Source organism: Anas acuta, chromosome 9 (assembly GCF_963932015.1).
Source record: "Anas acuta chromosome 9, bAnaAcu1.1, whole genome shotgun sequence".
NCBI lineage: Eukaryota > Metazoa > Chordata > Aves > Anseriformes > Anatidae > Anas > Anas acuta.
Window position 1 is genome coordinate 10,277,750 of NC_088987.1, and position 13,378 is coordinate 10,291,127.

Consider the following 13,378-nt stretch of genomic DNA (forward strand, 5'->3'; position numbering starts at 1 on the left):
GTGGTGTCTGTTGGGGGTGTGGGAGGAGGACGGGGCCAGGCTTGGAGCAGGGACCAGGGCCTGACCGGTGCCATCTGAGCCGTGAGAGGCGTTTGGGGGAGCTGTGAGGTGGGGTGCACACACCACGCAGCAGCGTGCTGTCATTTCACATTTATTCTGTTCATAACGGGTCAGGATCCCCGGGTCCAGCCGCGCTGTGCAGGGGCACCCCAGACGGACTCACCCGTGGGTGACCCCAGTCGCTTCTGCAGGTCCCGAGCAGAAGGCGAGACCCCTATTTTGCTGCCCCAAGCATCCCCCCCTGTAGCACAGTCACCTCCCACAGCCCCCAGATGCGATGCTCCATGCCCAGCGGGCACGTGCCTGGAGCCCCCCATCCAATGCTGCCCCTGCCCCGGGTGGGCACGGAGCTGGGACCCCCAGGAGCGGCCACGTCTCGGTGCTGGAGGGGCTGCAGGGGGGCTACGGCTGCAGGGCAGGCTGGCTTGGAGCCCTGACCTGGGGTCTCTTGATCCTTATCTGCAAAGAAGGGATGGGACAAGCGGTGCTGGTTTTGCTACGAGCCCCCCAGCAGTGCAGCCCCTGATGTCCCTGATGCCCCAGGACTGGGCACCGCAGGGCAGCTCCGATGGACTCTGAGCCCCGGGACAAGGACATCAGTGCCCGGCCAGGCCAGCGCCACCCCACAGAGGGGACAATAACCCCGGGCAGACCTGGACGGATGGGTCGATGGCCTGGAGCCGTGGTTCCCAAAGCCTTCCCGAGCTGTGGGAGCGGGTGCTCTCTGCTCTCTCTGCTGCCTTCGTCAGGGCTGGAGTGAGGAAGAGGAGCAGGGCTGGGGGACACCGGGGGGCGCAGAGCCACCCCAGTGACCCAGCACGTGCCCGAGCTGGGGTACGGGTGCTGCACGAAGCAGAGGCTGGGTTGGGATGCAGGGGGTGCTCACAGGAGAACTGCCGAGGCCTCCAGAAGGTGTCCTTGGTCCTAGGAGAGGGGCACAGAACGGGGTCAGGAGAGCCCCTGCCTTGTCCCAGGCCCCGGTGTGGGGAGAAGTGGCTGAGCGTGGGGTAGACAGGGCTGTGGGATGGGGATTTAAGGGAAAAAGCCCCTGCTATTGCACACACCCCCCATTTCTTGCCCTGCCCCAAGTATAGGTGACCACACTTCCCTGCCCAACTCTTCCCAGGGGAGCATGAGTTTTGGTGGACAACATTTGGATGGCATTCAAATTCGAGTCAAATGGAAAGCCCTTCTGTAACCGAGCACTGGGTGGGATGAGGAAGAAATGCAAATAATTTCTGACACAAGGGGGGAGAGGGGGAAAGGAAGCTGAAATCACCCCGCTGATGCTATTGTACCAGGTACCTGCAGCAGGGTGCCTTCCCCCGGCACCCTTTGCCCTTTTTTGGGGAGGGATTTTCCACTTTTCCATCCTGGCAAACCTCTCCTTGAATCCCAGCCTCTATTCCCTGCTGCTCTCACACCCCACAGCACCCATCCCGTGCGGGTCCAGCCCCCGCTGCCCCTCACCCCTCGCTCACCCCCAGGGCTCCCGGTGCCGGCGGCAGAGGCGCAAGGCGAGGCAGGCGGCGGCGAGCAGGAGGCAGAGCAGAGCCAGGGCCCCCAGCAGGATGCCGAGGAAGGCGGCGAGGCTGACGGCGAGCTGCTCACACCGTGCACCAGCCGGGGAGAAGATGGAGAAGGGGGTGCAGCTGTGGAAGGGATGGAGCCGAGGTTTGGCTGTGGGGAGAGGTGGCCACGTGGGGTGGCCTCCACCGCGGTGTCACTGCTGCCTACCTGCACGTGGGGCCCTCAGGCAGGTGCCGGCACCGGCCGCCGTGCTGGCAGTAGCCCTTCTTGCAAGGGGAGATGCAGAGGAAGCCAGTGGTCCCCACGTAGTCCAGCTGGTAGCCTTCGTAGCCGTACAGAGCGCAGGAGAAGTAGTGCCTCAGCTCCGCCACCGTCACTGGTGCGAGATGGCACGGGGTTAGCCATGTAGCCCATAATTTGGGGTGTCCCTGGCTTTTGGGACACCATCCCCAAGCCCTCCCTTGGATAGGAATCACCACCAAGCCCCTTCCACCCCCCAGACCCCGGGGCACGCCAGGTGGCAGGGGATGGACCATGGGGACACCGCGGTGCCGGGGGCACTCACACTTCACCACGTCGGTGACGTTGTCCAGGTGCAGGTGCTCCAAGAGGAGGTCTGTGCCCGCATCCCGCCGTCCCCGCTGCTTGTTGAAGGCGCTGGCGATGGCCCCCAGCAGCTCCTCGTTCAGGAACTGGATCACGGAGCCGCTGCTGCCGTAGGCAAACTCGGCCACCACGGCGAAGGCGAAGCCAGCAGCTGCCCTGCGGTATTTTCAAAGATTTAGAAATTTGGGGGCTGGAAAAACAGATTCCTGGATGGTCCAGGGGGAGAAATGCTCTTTGTACCCCAACCCTTGCCTCGCCTGCTCGACACTCACATGCGGGTGATGTTGGTGTTGCCCTGGAAAGCCTTCACCTCCAGGGAGCCCAGGATGGCCGAGACCTGTGCCGAGGGGTGTGTGGGGGTGAGCAGAGGGCTGCAGGCACCGTGCCCCAGCCCCGAGGGCTGCTCGGCCTCGTTCCTGCCTTGGGGACCAGCGGGGAGCACACGGGAAGGAGCTGCTGGATCCGTGGGGATGCCACGGGAGGGGATGCACGGGGTGCAGGAAGCATGGGCACCCCACGCTGCGGCATCCCCCCGTCCCTGAGCCACCGTGACACCCCGTCCCCTGCCAGCTACGTACGGAGGCGTTGACTTCCCCGGCTGTGGTGTTTTGCAGCGCCCTGACCTGCAGCCTCACGCTCCTCCGGGGTAGATCTGTCGGGGAAAACCACCACGGTGCCTTTTGTGCCCCAGGGCTGGCCAAGCTGGGACAGGGCACGGGGCACGGGCACCCACCTGGGCTGGCCGGGGGCCGAAAGTCCCCCCCTGCCACCAGGCAGCGCTGGTCGGTGAAGGCCGGGGGACACAGGCAGGTGGGCGCACAGGAGGAGGGGTGCAGGTGGCAGCGACCCCCGTTGCTGCAGAAGCCCTCGGGGCAGGAATGGGACCCGCAGGCTGTGCCACAGCCCGGCCCCTCGCCTGTGGGATGGAGCAGGGTGACACGGGGACACCGGTCTGCGCCCACACGGCTCAGGGGCAGGCACTGGTCAAAGTGCACTGCTCCATCCTCGCTGCTCCCACGCTGCGAGCCTTTCTTCTCTCTGCCCAGCCGAGCCTCAGCACCAGGCACCCTGAGCTGCTCGCCCTGGCAGATTTTGGGGCTGAGATCCCAAATCACACCCCAGGTTGCCATCACTCACCCTCCGCACCATCCGGGCAGGAGCAGGTGTAGCTGCCCACGGTGTTGGTGCAGGTGCCGTTCCCCGGACACACCATCCCCTGCGTGCACTCATCGATATCTGCGGGCACAACACAGCATGGCACCGGGCGAAGCCTTTTGGCACCCCGTTCCTTCCCAAAGCCAGCCCTCATCACCTGAGCAGTGCCTCCCATCGCCTGTCAGGCCGGGCGGGCAGGGGCCGCAGCCGGTGAGCGGGTCGCAGCCCACCCCGGGGAAGCACCCCTGGGCGCAGGGGTCCGGTGGGTGCTGGCAGAAGGGACCCGAGAAGCCGTCCTCACACCTGCAGGCTGCCAGCTGCCAAGGGGACGGGGACACCGGCTTAGGGGACACGAGGATGGATGGACAGAGAGGGTGGCCGCGGCACACGGCGCTGCCCCGAAGTGTTACCTGAAGCGAGGAGCTGTTGACAGTGGCCGTGTCGTTGTAGTCGCACTCGCGGCTCGTGCGGCAGCTGCAGAGGGTGAAGCTGAGCTGGAGCAGGGCGGCGAGGTGCTGGGAGCCCACGGCCTGCAGGGTGACGCTGAACGGGGCCGTCCCGCGGGGCTCCCACGTCAGGGTGCCGTTTTCTGTGGGGGCCGGAGGGGGACATGCGGTGAGGGTCACGTCCCTGTCCTCCCGGAGGGGTTCTCCCCAAAGCCTGGTGTCTGTGGGGTGCCCATCCTGCCCCGGCTGCCCGCTGTCCCCATCCCTACCCGAAATGTTGAGCTCTGGGGAGATGTGGGGGACAAAGAGCGCGCCCGGCCCCTCGGCTCGGTACTGCCTCGTCACCCGCTGCGTCCTGAAGGCTGTGAGCGACGGGTCGCCAACGATGATGGGAGGGAAGGTGTCTGAGGAAACAGCAGCCCGGTGTGCTCAACACGTGGCCTTGGCATCTTTTGGCTCTGCGTCCCTCCTGGCCAGGAGGGGACAGACCCCAGGCAGGTGTAGCTGTGACCACCTGCCAAAAATCCCCCCTAGATGGCAAAAAAAGCCTGGAGAGCAGCCAGACAGGCAACGCAACTCAAGACCTTGGTGGCATCTCTCCTGCTGGTGGCATCTCCGAGGTGTGGAGAAAAATCCAAGACCTTGGAGGCATCTCTCTTGCCTCACATGGAGCAAGGGGACTCAGGGAGCCGCTATCCAAGCCCATGTCCTCATGGAGGTGAGGACCTGCTCCACTTACTGAGCGCCGTCTTCTTCTCCTGGAAGTCCTCCACGAGGCTCTGGGTGGCCAGGCCCAGGGTCACGTCCCCCGTGCTCAGCATGTCGTAGATGCACTCCTTGCTGCCGCGGCACTGCGAGGCTGCCTGCTGGTACTGGCTTTCGTTCTGCCGCAGCCGAGACAAGAAGATGGGGGTGAAGTTCTTCTCCGGTGCAGCCAGGGGCTGGGCGAACAGGCTGTGCTCTCCAACAGCCCCTGCAAGAGAGCACAACTGGGTAGGGCCTTCGGTTTTTAGCTTTGTTCTCTTCAGGGGTGGTTTACACGGAGCAATAAAGAGACCAAAGAGTTCCCTGGCACCAGTCTTGCCCAGACAAGTGTCCAAATTTCTCCAGCCAAAGTGTGGCCGGAAGGTGCCGGAGCACGGGGATGGCCAGGGAGGATCCCCAGCCCGGCCTTACAGGTCATCCCGTAGCTGAAGATCTCCTCCTCGCTGCTGTTCACAGGGATGTTGGTCCCATTCGGCATCTGGAAGTCATCTGCGGGGTTGTTGTCCCACACACCTGTGGGGGCACCACCGCAGGATTGGGGTCCCCTCTCCGGTGCCGCCCGGGGACACCCAGAACCAGGCTCCCACAGCTCTTCCACCCTCCTTGGGGTGGGAAGGGGACCTTGCACCCTGGCTCTGCGGCCGTGTTGGAGGAGAAATGAGGCTGCTGTGGCCCAGCCGGTGGTGCCCTCACCCAGGAGGCCCTTGGTGGTGTTGCGGTACCGATCTGGCAGGCTGCACACCACGCTGAGGAGCCCAGCGCTGGCTGAGATGGAGATGGAGACGGTGCCATCAAAGGTGGCCGTGACGGAGGAGGAGTTGACCAGCAGCACCCCAGGGCTGTAGTGCACCTCGGCACCCATGTCTGCAAGGGGAGAGGAACACAAGGGGAGAGCCCACGTGAGCCTCGGTCTGAAATGATGCCTCTGAATTTGGGGAGGGGAGGTCTCCTCATCCCCCCCTGGCCAGGTTCCTGAGGAATGGGGACACCCCTCAGCCCCCCCAGACACACTGAATGTTTAACGCCACGTCCCGCTCACCTTGGGAGTAGGCAAACTGGATGGTTTGGTTGTTCAGGAGGACTTGGATGTCACCCTGGCTCCCCAAAGTCCACTCAACCTGCAAGTGGCAATGGATGTCCCCGTCAGCCCCTCCGCTCGTCCCTCCCCACCTCCTGCTGGGGACGTGATGTTACACCCCGGCCTTCTCCAGCCCCAGCAGAGATGTTCAGCCCGGGGCCGTGCCGGCACGCTCATCACCCCAGAAAATGCAATATAATGCAGCTGGGGTGGTGGCGTGGGTGAAGACAGTTAGATGCTCAAACCAATTCCCGGGTCGCTCCTACTCACTGTGGTGGTGGTGCTGGAGATGTACTGGGCAGCGAAGGCCACGAAGTTGGTGGCCTGGGCTGTGCCAGTCCGGGCCGTGCGCCCTTGCAGCACGAAGCTGCTCCGGGCATCTCCGGCCAGCAGCAGGACAAAGTCCCCGAGGCCATTGAAGGTGTAGGTGAGGCCATCCAGGGTGGTGATGTGGGGGTCCCCGAAGGCACTGGCTGGGGTGCGAAGGAGATGGAGATATTTTGGGGGGGAGGAAGGGAAGCGAATGCTGCCGTCATCGCATGGAGGAGGGCAGATCAGAGCGCGCGGCAATCTCCATCAGGATGCTGCGAAGCACGGGCAGCCCTGCCTGGCACGGGGACCACGCATGGCCGTGCCACCCAGCCCAGCACAGAGGGACCCCGGGGACTCACCGGGGGTGGGCGGCAGGTATCCCTCACAGCCGGTCCTCGGTCTCTTCTCGGCAAACCTGCTGCAGAACCGGGGCTTCCCCACGCGCCGGCAGCACCACTCGAACGCCTCCAGCTCCTCGTCTGCAGGAGGATGGAGGATGGGTGCTGGGGGTGCGGGGACCCCGCTGTGCCCCTGTGCGCACAGGGGGACCCCATGGGTGTTTTAGGGAGCTCAGTGCCCTCTTACCAGCCGTGGCACGGGTGGGAGGCCTCCAGGCTCGCTCCTGCCAGCCCTCCAGCAAGCTCGTGCCTCGGTACACACACCTCACCCCAGCTCCTGCCCGGCTGGGGGATGCGGTGCGCAGCACCCTCACGGTGCTCTCTGCTGGGTCTGAGACATCCCATGGGGTGGCAGCCACCCCGGCTGCAGGAGGGGGCTCAGCCCCACGCTCAGCACCTCTGCTGCGGCGGTAACGGGGGTCCAGCTCGGCCTGGGGCCGTGAGCAGGGGCAGGGTGGCAGCTCCGTGCTCCAGGTTTTTGGGGCAGGCTGCGCCTCCAGCCACGCCAGGCACCGCAGCCGGTAATTCACCCGGCCACGAGTGTCCAGCCGGTACAGCCACAGCCCCCGCACGTCTGGGGGGACGACAGGAGAACAACACACCCATTGGAGCCACAGAGACCACCAAAAACCCCACAGGGGGGTCCTGGTGCCATCTGTCCCCACACCAGCCCCGGACTGAAGGTGCCGTACCGGTGCCAGGGCTGCGGTGCTGGTCGGGTCGGTACCTCACTGCTGGTGGCTTCTGAGTCAGCTCGTTGTTTCGGGCATACCCATCACCGCTGCGTAAAGAGAGTGGGTTTGGGGTTAGGGTTGGGTTGGGGTCTCCCGCCCACCCCCCTATCACCACTGCCTGCCCAGCGGGGCGATGGCTCGGCACAGAGCGCACGGCCGGGTTTCAGGCTGGGGGGGCTCCGTGGGTTTTTCCTGCCAGTTTGCAGAGAGAGGGGTTAAAAGGGATGGGGTTGGGCGAGGTGGGAGCTGGGCTCTCCTGGGGAGGAGATGCCTTGATGGCCCCAGCACGGTGGAGGAATATGGGGTGACCCAAAATGCAGGGCACCTGGAGAAGCCGATCAGCACGTTCCCGGCTGCCAGCCCGGCGTAGTCCCAGAGCATGGCACCGTCCTGGTAGAGCAGCAGGGCGAAGGACTGGTTCCCGTCGGTGGAGAGGACAGCCTGGTACGTGCTGGTCTGCAGGAACCCACACGTTAGCACCCCACAGCCTCCCTCCCCTCTCCCCAGAGCGCACACCGAGGATGCAAATGTAAAAATACACCGTGCCCTGGTGTGGGGCTGGGTGAAACCAAGGCGAGACCCCAAATACCCATCCAGCTGGGCTCTGCCATGCCCCATCCATCGCTGGTGGCTGTCCCCTTTGTCACCTGGGCATCGTCCTGCTGGGACGGGTACGCCGGGGCCTTCTCCCATGTCACCTTCAGCGTCCATCTCGCCGTGTATGGGATTTTCAGGTATTTCTCAATTTTTGCCTCCACGTCACGGACGAGGGGGTCTCGGGTAGAGCCGAGGGTGAGGTATTCCTGATTTTCACAAGGGGGGGTCGGTGGGTGAGGGCTGACGGGGGCACTGGGATCTCCGGGTGCAGGTCTCCGGTGGCCCTGACCTGGTACCAGGTGGTGCCGATGCCCCGCGAGAAGTCAGCATCCTCCCAAAAAACGGCCACCATCGGCAGCGCCTCGTGGCCACTGAACCCCCGGGCAGGCGGGTTGGGGTTGGAGGGGACGACGTTGTCCGTGGGTGGGAAAATGATTTGCCCATTGTCTGTAAACTGACCAAAATCACCCATTAGGCGCTGGCACCCGGCTCCCCGGGCGGTTCCCCTTGTCCTTTGGGGGGGATTTTAATCCCTACTCTGCCCACGTGCAAGCAGAAAATGTCTATTTTAAGCTGGGAAAAAATAACATTTGGATTAAATTAGGTTTCTGTTCCATTTTTGTGTCTCTGTGTGTCGTGGTTTTTTTTTTTCCTTATTATTATTATTTTTTCCTATGGAGCTGTACATCCCTCACAGAAACTCACGTAGAGGGAGTCCCGCAGCGCCTTCCCGAAGGGGAACCCGATCTCCGGCTTGAACAAGGGGGAATTGAAATCCACCGCCCACTGGACGCACTCCCTGTCACCTCCCTCCGTGCCGAACGGGTACAGGGACACCGCCGGGCCTGGGGCGGGCAGGAGATTAATGGAGAAGGTTAAAAATGAGCGACTTCTGCCCCGGCTTTCTCGCAGCCAAGACAAACACGCCCTCGTGCCCTGGGATGCGATTTTGGGAATGATGGAGGATTTTAGGAATGATGGACGCGGGGCGAGCCCCTCCAGGGAGCCTTTCCCCGTGGGTGCCCCCGCCCGCCCCGATGCTGTCACGATTTTTAACCCAATTTGGTCTTGGGTGACTCAAGCAGGGCTCGCATCTGGAGGAAATGAGCCACTTGGGTGACTCCTCCAATTTTGGGCTGGAATGCCGTGATTAACGAACCCGGCGCGCTGTGCCCGGCACGTCCTAAGGCACGGGGGGGGGAGCGGGTGCTTAACCCTACAAACCCCGCTGCTTTCTGGGTGGGATCGGGGCAAAATGTGAGCGGGTACTTTGGTGAATTCGCTCACTTCGGCTGTAAAGGTTAAGGGGAAAAAAACGCACGAAAAGGAGGAGCAGCCCCCTCCTCTTCATCGCCCTAAGGAGGAAGAAATTCGACTTACCGAGCCCGTGGCTGGGCTGGGGCTCTGGCACGGGGTGTCCGTGGCTGGAAGTGGTGTGAGCGGGATTCCTCGGCGTGGTGGTCGGTCCCCTCTGTGTCCCCAAGGCAGGAGCTGTACCACTGGGGCTGGTGGCTGCTGGCGGGGTCCCTCCGGCCACGCTGGGCACGGCAGCAAGCGCAGGGCTGGCATTGTGGCTCGTCACCCTGCCCGGGGCGGTGGGGACATCGTGGGTGACAGAGGGGGACCGGGTGCTGCTGGTGGCCTCGGTGGGGGTCCCAGGGGTGCCACGGGGGCGGTACAGGGCAGAGGTGCTGCTGGAGGTAGTGGAGCTGGGTGCTGTGACCGTGCTGGGGCTGGCAGTGGTTATTCCTGCTGCTGGACTGGTGGCACTGGTGCTGGGTGCCACAGAGGATGCCACCACCACCAGAGTGGTGTCCCCAAGCACAGGAGGGGACACGTTCACATCTGGCTCCACTGTGCTGTGGCCGAGGACAGGGGATGGTGCCGTGACCAGCTCCGGAGCTGTGGGTGACACCGTCCCTGCCCCTGCCGCAGGATTTTGGCTGCCCGGGGCATAGGGTGACACCGTGGTGGCCCTGATGGTGCCTGGCTCAGCACCCCCAGCCACAGGGGTGGGCAGAGTGGGGGGCAGCCCCACGGCCCCGTCCCCCGAGGTGCCCAGGGATGTGTCCGTGCGCATTGCTGGCTGAGCAGTGCTGTAGCTCTGCTCCTGTGTGGCCGTGCTGGGCTGAGCAGTGCTGCTGGCTCTGGAGGAGGGTGACACTGATGGAGTTGTCCCCAAGGAGGTGTTCCCGCTGCTGGGTGTAGCTGTGGGGACATCCCCATCAGGGCTTTCATATGGGGTCGATGAGAGACTGCCCTGGGAAGGCAGGAGGGGAAAGCTGGTCAGTGGCTCGGTTTTGGGGACGTCGCTCCCCGGGGTGGGTGGCTCTGGTGATGGCCCGGTGGTGACAATGCCATGGCTGGGAGCTGTTCCCGATGGGTCGGTCCCCACTGCTTGCCCAGCGGTGCTGCTATCGGGGCGGGCAGTGGGGGCACCCAGCGCTGGTAGCAGGGTGGCTGGGGACATTGGGGATGTCCCCGATGCCACCTCCGGGGGGCTGCTGGAGGGGGACACCCCCTCTGCCATCCCCGTGGTGGCACTGCTGTCCTGCGGGATGCCTGCCCGTGGTACCCCAGGGGTGCTGAGTGTCCTGGGCACCCCTGGAGCAGCTGGGGTGGCACTGGAGCTGCCATCCCATGCCGTGGTGGTAGTGTCGCTGCTGGCTGGTGATGCTGTGCCCATCTCTGCTTCACTAATTGGAGTTTTGCTAACGAGGACAGCTGGCGGGGTCCCGGTGCCATACTCCTGGAGGGAAGGCGTCGTCTTTGCTCCATCCACGAGGGACAGGGACGTGGCCACGCTGGGGCTGGCCGGAGGGGATCTGTCCCCATCCACCTGTGCCGTGGGGATCCTGGGGACTGGAGAGGAGAGCCCAGGGGAGAGGCCACCCCCAGGGAGTGACACAGCAGGGGCCGTGCTGGGGACCTGCCCCATGTCCCTTGGTGTGGCCTCGGTGTGCAGGGCAGCAGCGGCCACCAGCTCAGCCTTTCCCAGGGCTGGAAATGGCACGGTGGGGACGTGCTCTGTGGCGGTGACATCCAGTGCCATGGCTGGTGGTCCCGGGGCCGGTGTGGTGGCACGGGGATGGGTGGCAGGGTTGGATCCGAGCAGCCCAGCTCCAGCAGTGCCGGGGGCTGGTGTCCCCGGCTCCGCAGCCTCGCTGACACCAGCAGTGGCAGGAGGAAAGGTGCTCGCTGCTGAGGATGCTCCCGGGGGGGCTGCAGGCGGTGGGGTCCTGGATCCTTCAGTGGCTGTCTGGAGGGGACCCCCGGTGGCTGCTGGAGCAGTGGGGTCGGTGACAGGGCCACCCAGGGTTGCTGGTGGCTCCACGGAGCGGATTGTGTCCCCAGGGGAGGCCGGCGAGATGCTGGCTGCTGTGGCAGGAGGAGAGGTGGCCGTGTCCAGCTCCGGGGTGGCCTTTTGGGACAGGAGCACGGTGGTCGCGTGTGGCTCAGCGGGGCTCTCGCTGATAGCAGGGGGCGATGTCCCCATGCTGGGTGCAGCAGGAGGTGGCACGGTGCTCCACGCTGTCCCCAGCGTCCCCTCTGCGGTGACAGAGCCATAGGGCTGCGCCAATTCATGGGCATCGCTCGCTTCGGTCGTGGCTGAGGAAGGTGCTTTTGTCCCCAGCTCTGGTTGAGCAGCAAGGACAAGTGGCACTGGTGGGGACAAAGCTCCGCCTGGTGCTGGGACGTGACCTGTAAGTGCCATGGGCACGGTCCCTTGCTCTACAGGGACAGTTGTCCCTGGAATTGGCTCTCCAGCGATGTTCTCCAGCCCCCTGGACACCTCCAGAATTTGCTCAGGAGCAGTGCTGCTGCCTGACGGCACCGTTTCGCCCGTCCCCTTCTCGGTGGGGACAGGTGGAGCTGGGGACAACGTGGCTGTGGCTGGCCCAGCAGCGCTGAGAGCCACCGTGTGCCCTGCTGGAGGGACACTGGGCGGGTGGCCACCAGGGTTTGGGGAGGAAAACCCAGCCCCTGCCTGGGGAATATCCCACGCTGCCAACCCCCCCGAGAGAGCTGCTGTGCTGCTGGGCTCCTCCTGCTCCTTGCTGGTGCCCGTGGGGACCTGTCCTGCTGCCACCACGTCACCTGCGAGGAGGGACAGGGCGCTCCTCCCTGCGCCCAGAGGCGTGCGCGTTGTGCTCCGCAGCGCCGGGACGAGCTCCCCGGCAGGCAGGGACCTGCTCCGAGTGGTGTTACCTGACCTGTCCCCGGGGACAGAGGGCTGCTCCGGGGGGCTGGCTGCGCTGCTGGGGGACACCTGGCACATGCCCAGCGTGGCCACGGTGGGTGACATGTCCGGAGGCAGCTCGGCGCTATCAGCCCCGCGGGAGATGCTGCCCGGCTCTGCTCCTGCTGCCCCTGGCAGGGTGTGCAGGTGAGTGAGGGTAGGATGGGTGAGCCAGCCCTGTGCCGCATCGTGGTTCCCATCCCTCCTCCCCACCGTGCCCGGCTGCTTCAAGAAGGTGTCCCCGTGCCACCAAGAGCTGCCCCGGCACCGCGGACGCAGAGCGAGGCGGACACGGGGTGCTCGCGCCTTCCCCTTGTGCAAAACCCCATCTGATCCAAAAACCAACGGAGCGTGAACGCCTTGCACCAGCACGGCACACTTGGAAACATGGGTTGGTTTTGGGGCTGCTGGGTGCCACCGTTCGTGGCTGCAACGAGCTGACCCCACAGCCTGTCCCATGCCCCTGTTGTGGACACCGTCACAGCCCATCACCCGTCACCTCGATGGGCTCGGCCACCCCAGCACTTACCCAGCAGCACCCAGAGCCCCCAGCTCCAGAGCGGCCACCGGCACCCCATGGCGTGGCAGCAGCAGGCTCCCGGCGTCCCTGGCACCTCCCGTGGCTCCTGGTGTCCGCGGGGAGTGATGCTTTGGGGCGGCCCCGCCGGCGAGCACTGCCCCGTGCCAGCCCTCCTCCCGCTGCCACTGAGCCACGTGCCCTGCCCCGGGGCACCCACAGCTCCCCCATTCCTAGGGGGTGGCCGTGCCCCAGCCCTGGGGACGTGCTGGTGCTGGGGGACACCCCTAACCCTTGCTTTAGCCACGGGGAGGCTTTGGGGTCTTACCAAGGGTGACCCCACGGATGGTACCCCAAGGTTGGGGGCATCTGTAGGGTTGATAGCCACTGGGGGCTACCCGGTGGGCTGCAAAAGGACACGGGATGGGGAGAGGGGCTGGGGTCCCTAGTGCTGCTGGGAGGGGGTGCTCCCCCCAGCCCGGCACCCACCCCTCCCCGTTTGCTGCCACGTCCTGGCCACGCTCGGCTGGGCAGCCGATAACCCCTGGCACCCGTGGGCTCACCGCCAAGGAGGAACAAGGAAGGGAGCAGCTCCCACCGCCTCGGGGTCCGGCGCTGCTTAACCCTTCCCCATCCTGGGGGCACGGCATCGCCCCCCCAGACCCCACAGAGACCCGGTGGTGCTCATCCCACCCTGCCCAACACCCACAGCTGTGCCCTACCCCAGTGCACTGATGCTTTGATGCTTGGGGACGATCCCTGTTCATGAAGCACCCCAAAAAAATCCAGTCCTGGATGCTGCGTAAGCCCACCTGCCCAAAAGGGACCCCAAAAGGGTTGATAGGGGGCTGTCTGGGGATGGGATCATACACTTGGGGCACCCCAACTTTGCCCCACTGGCGTTGCGTTAAGGGCTGGTGACCTTAACGGAGTCCTTGCG

At 64.9% G+C, this 13,378-nt stretch overlaps 1 protein-coding gene across 3 annotated transcripts; it reads right to left on the reverse strand.

Annotated features, from left to right (window-relative positions):
* Window positions 1-135: 135 nt before the first annotated feature.
* On the reverse strand, window positions 136-13,159 carry MUC4 (mucin 4, cell surface associated). 3 transcript variants are annotated; one of them, XM_068692573.1, is made up of 27 exons: window positions 12,451-13,155; window positions 9,062-12,052; window positions 8,387-8,526; window positions 7,971-8,135; window positions 7,732-7,887; window positions 7,410-7,540; window positions 7,043-7,131; window positions 6,538-6,924; window positions 6,312-6,431; window positions 5,911-6,113; window positions 5,602-5,680; window positions 5,256-5,426; window positions 4,974-5,075; window positions 4,537-4,770; window positions 4,067-4,201; window positions 3,762-3,940; window positions 3,509-3,668; window positions 3,334-3,432; window positions 2,930-3,112; window positions 2,775-2,848; window positions 2,469-2,533; window positions 2,156-2,352; window positions 1,798-1,966; window positions 1,542-1,712; window positions 947-984; window positions 714-811; window positions 136-519 (listed from the first exon to the last, which is right to left on the reverse strand). In XM_068692573.1, exons 1-27 carry the CDS (start codon window positions 12,497-12,499, stop codon window positions 463-465), a joined length of 6,642 nt encoding a protein of 2,213 aa, XP_068548674.1. In that variant the 5' UTR covers window positions 12,500-13,155; the 3' UTR covers window positions 136-462. The 3 variants fall into 3 exon arrangements, 2 of the variants coding, with proteins under 2 accessions (XP_068548674.1, XP_068548675.1); XM_068692574.1 differs by lacking the exon at window positions 7,971-8,135; XR_011099546.1 differs by lacking the exons at window positions 136-519; window positions 714-811 and having other exon boundaries at window positions 1,542-1,740; window positions 12,451-13,159.
* Between the last annotated feature and the right edge of the window lie 219 nt (window positions 13,160-13,378).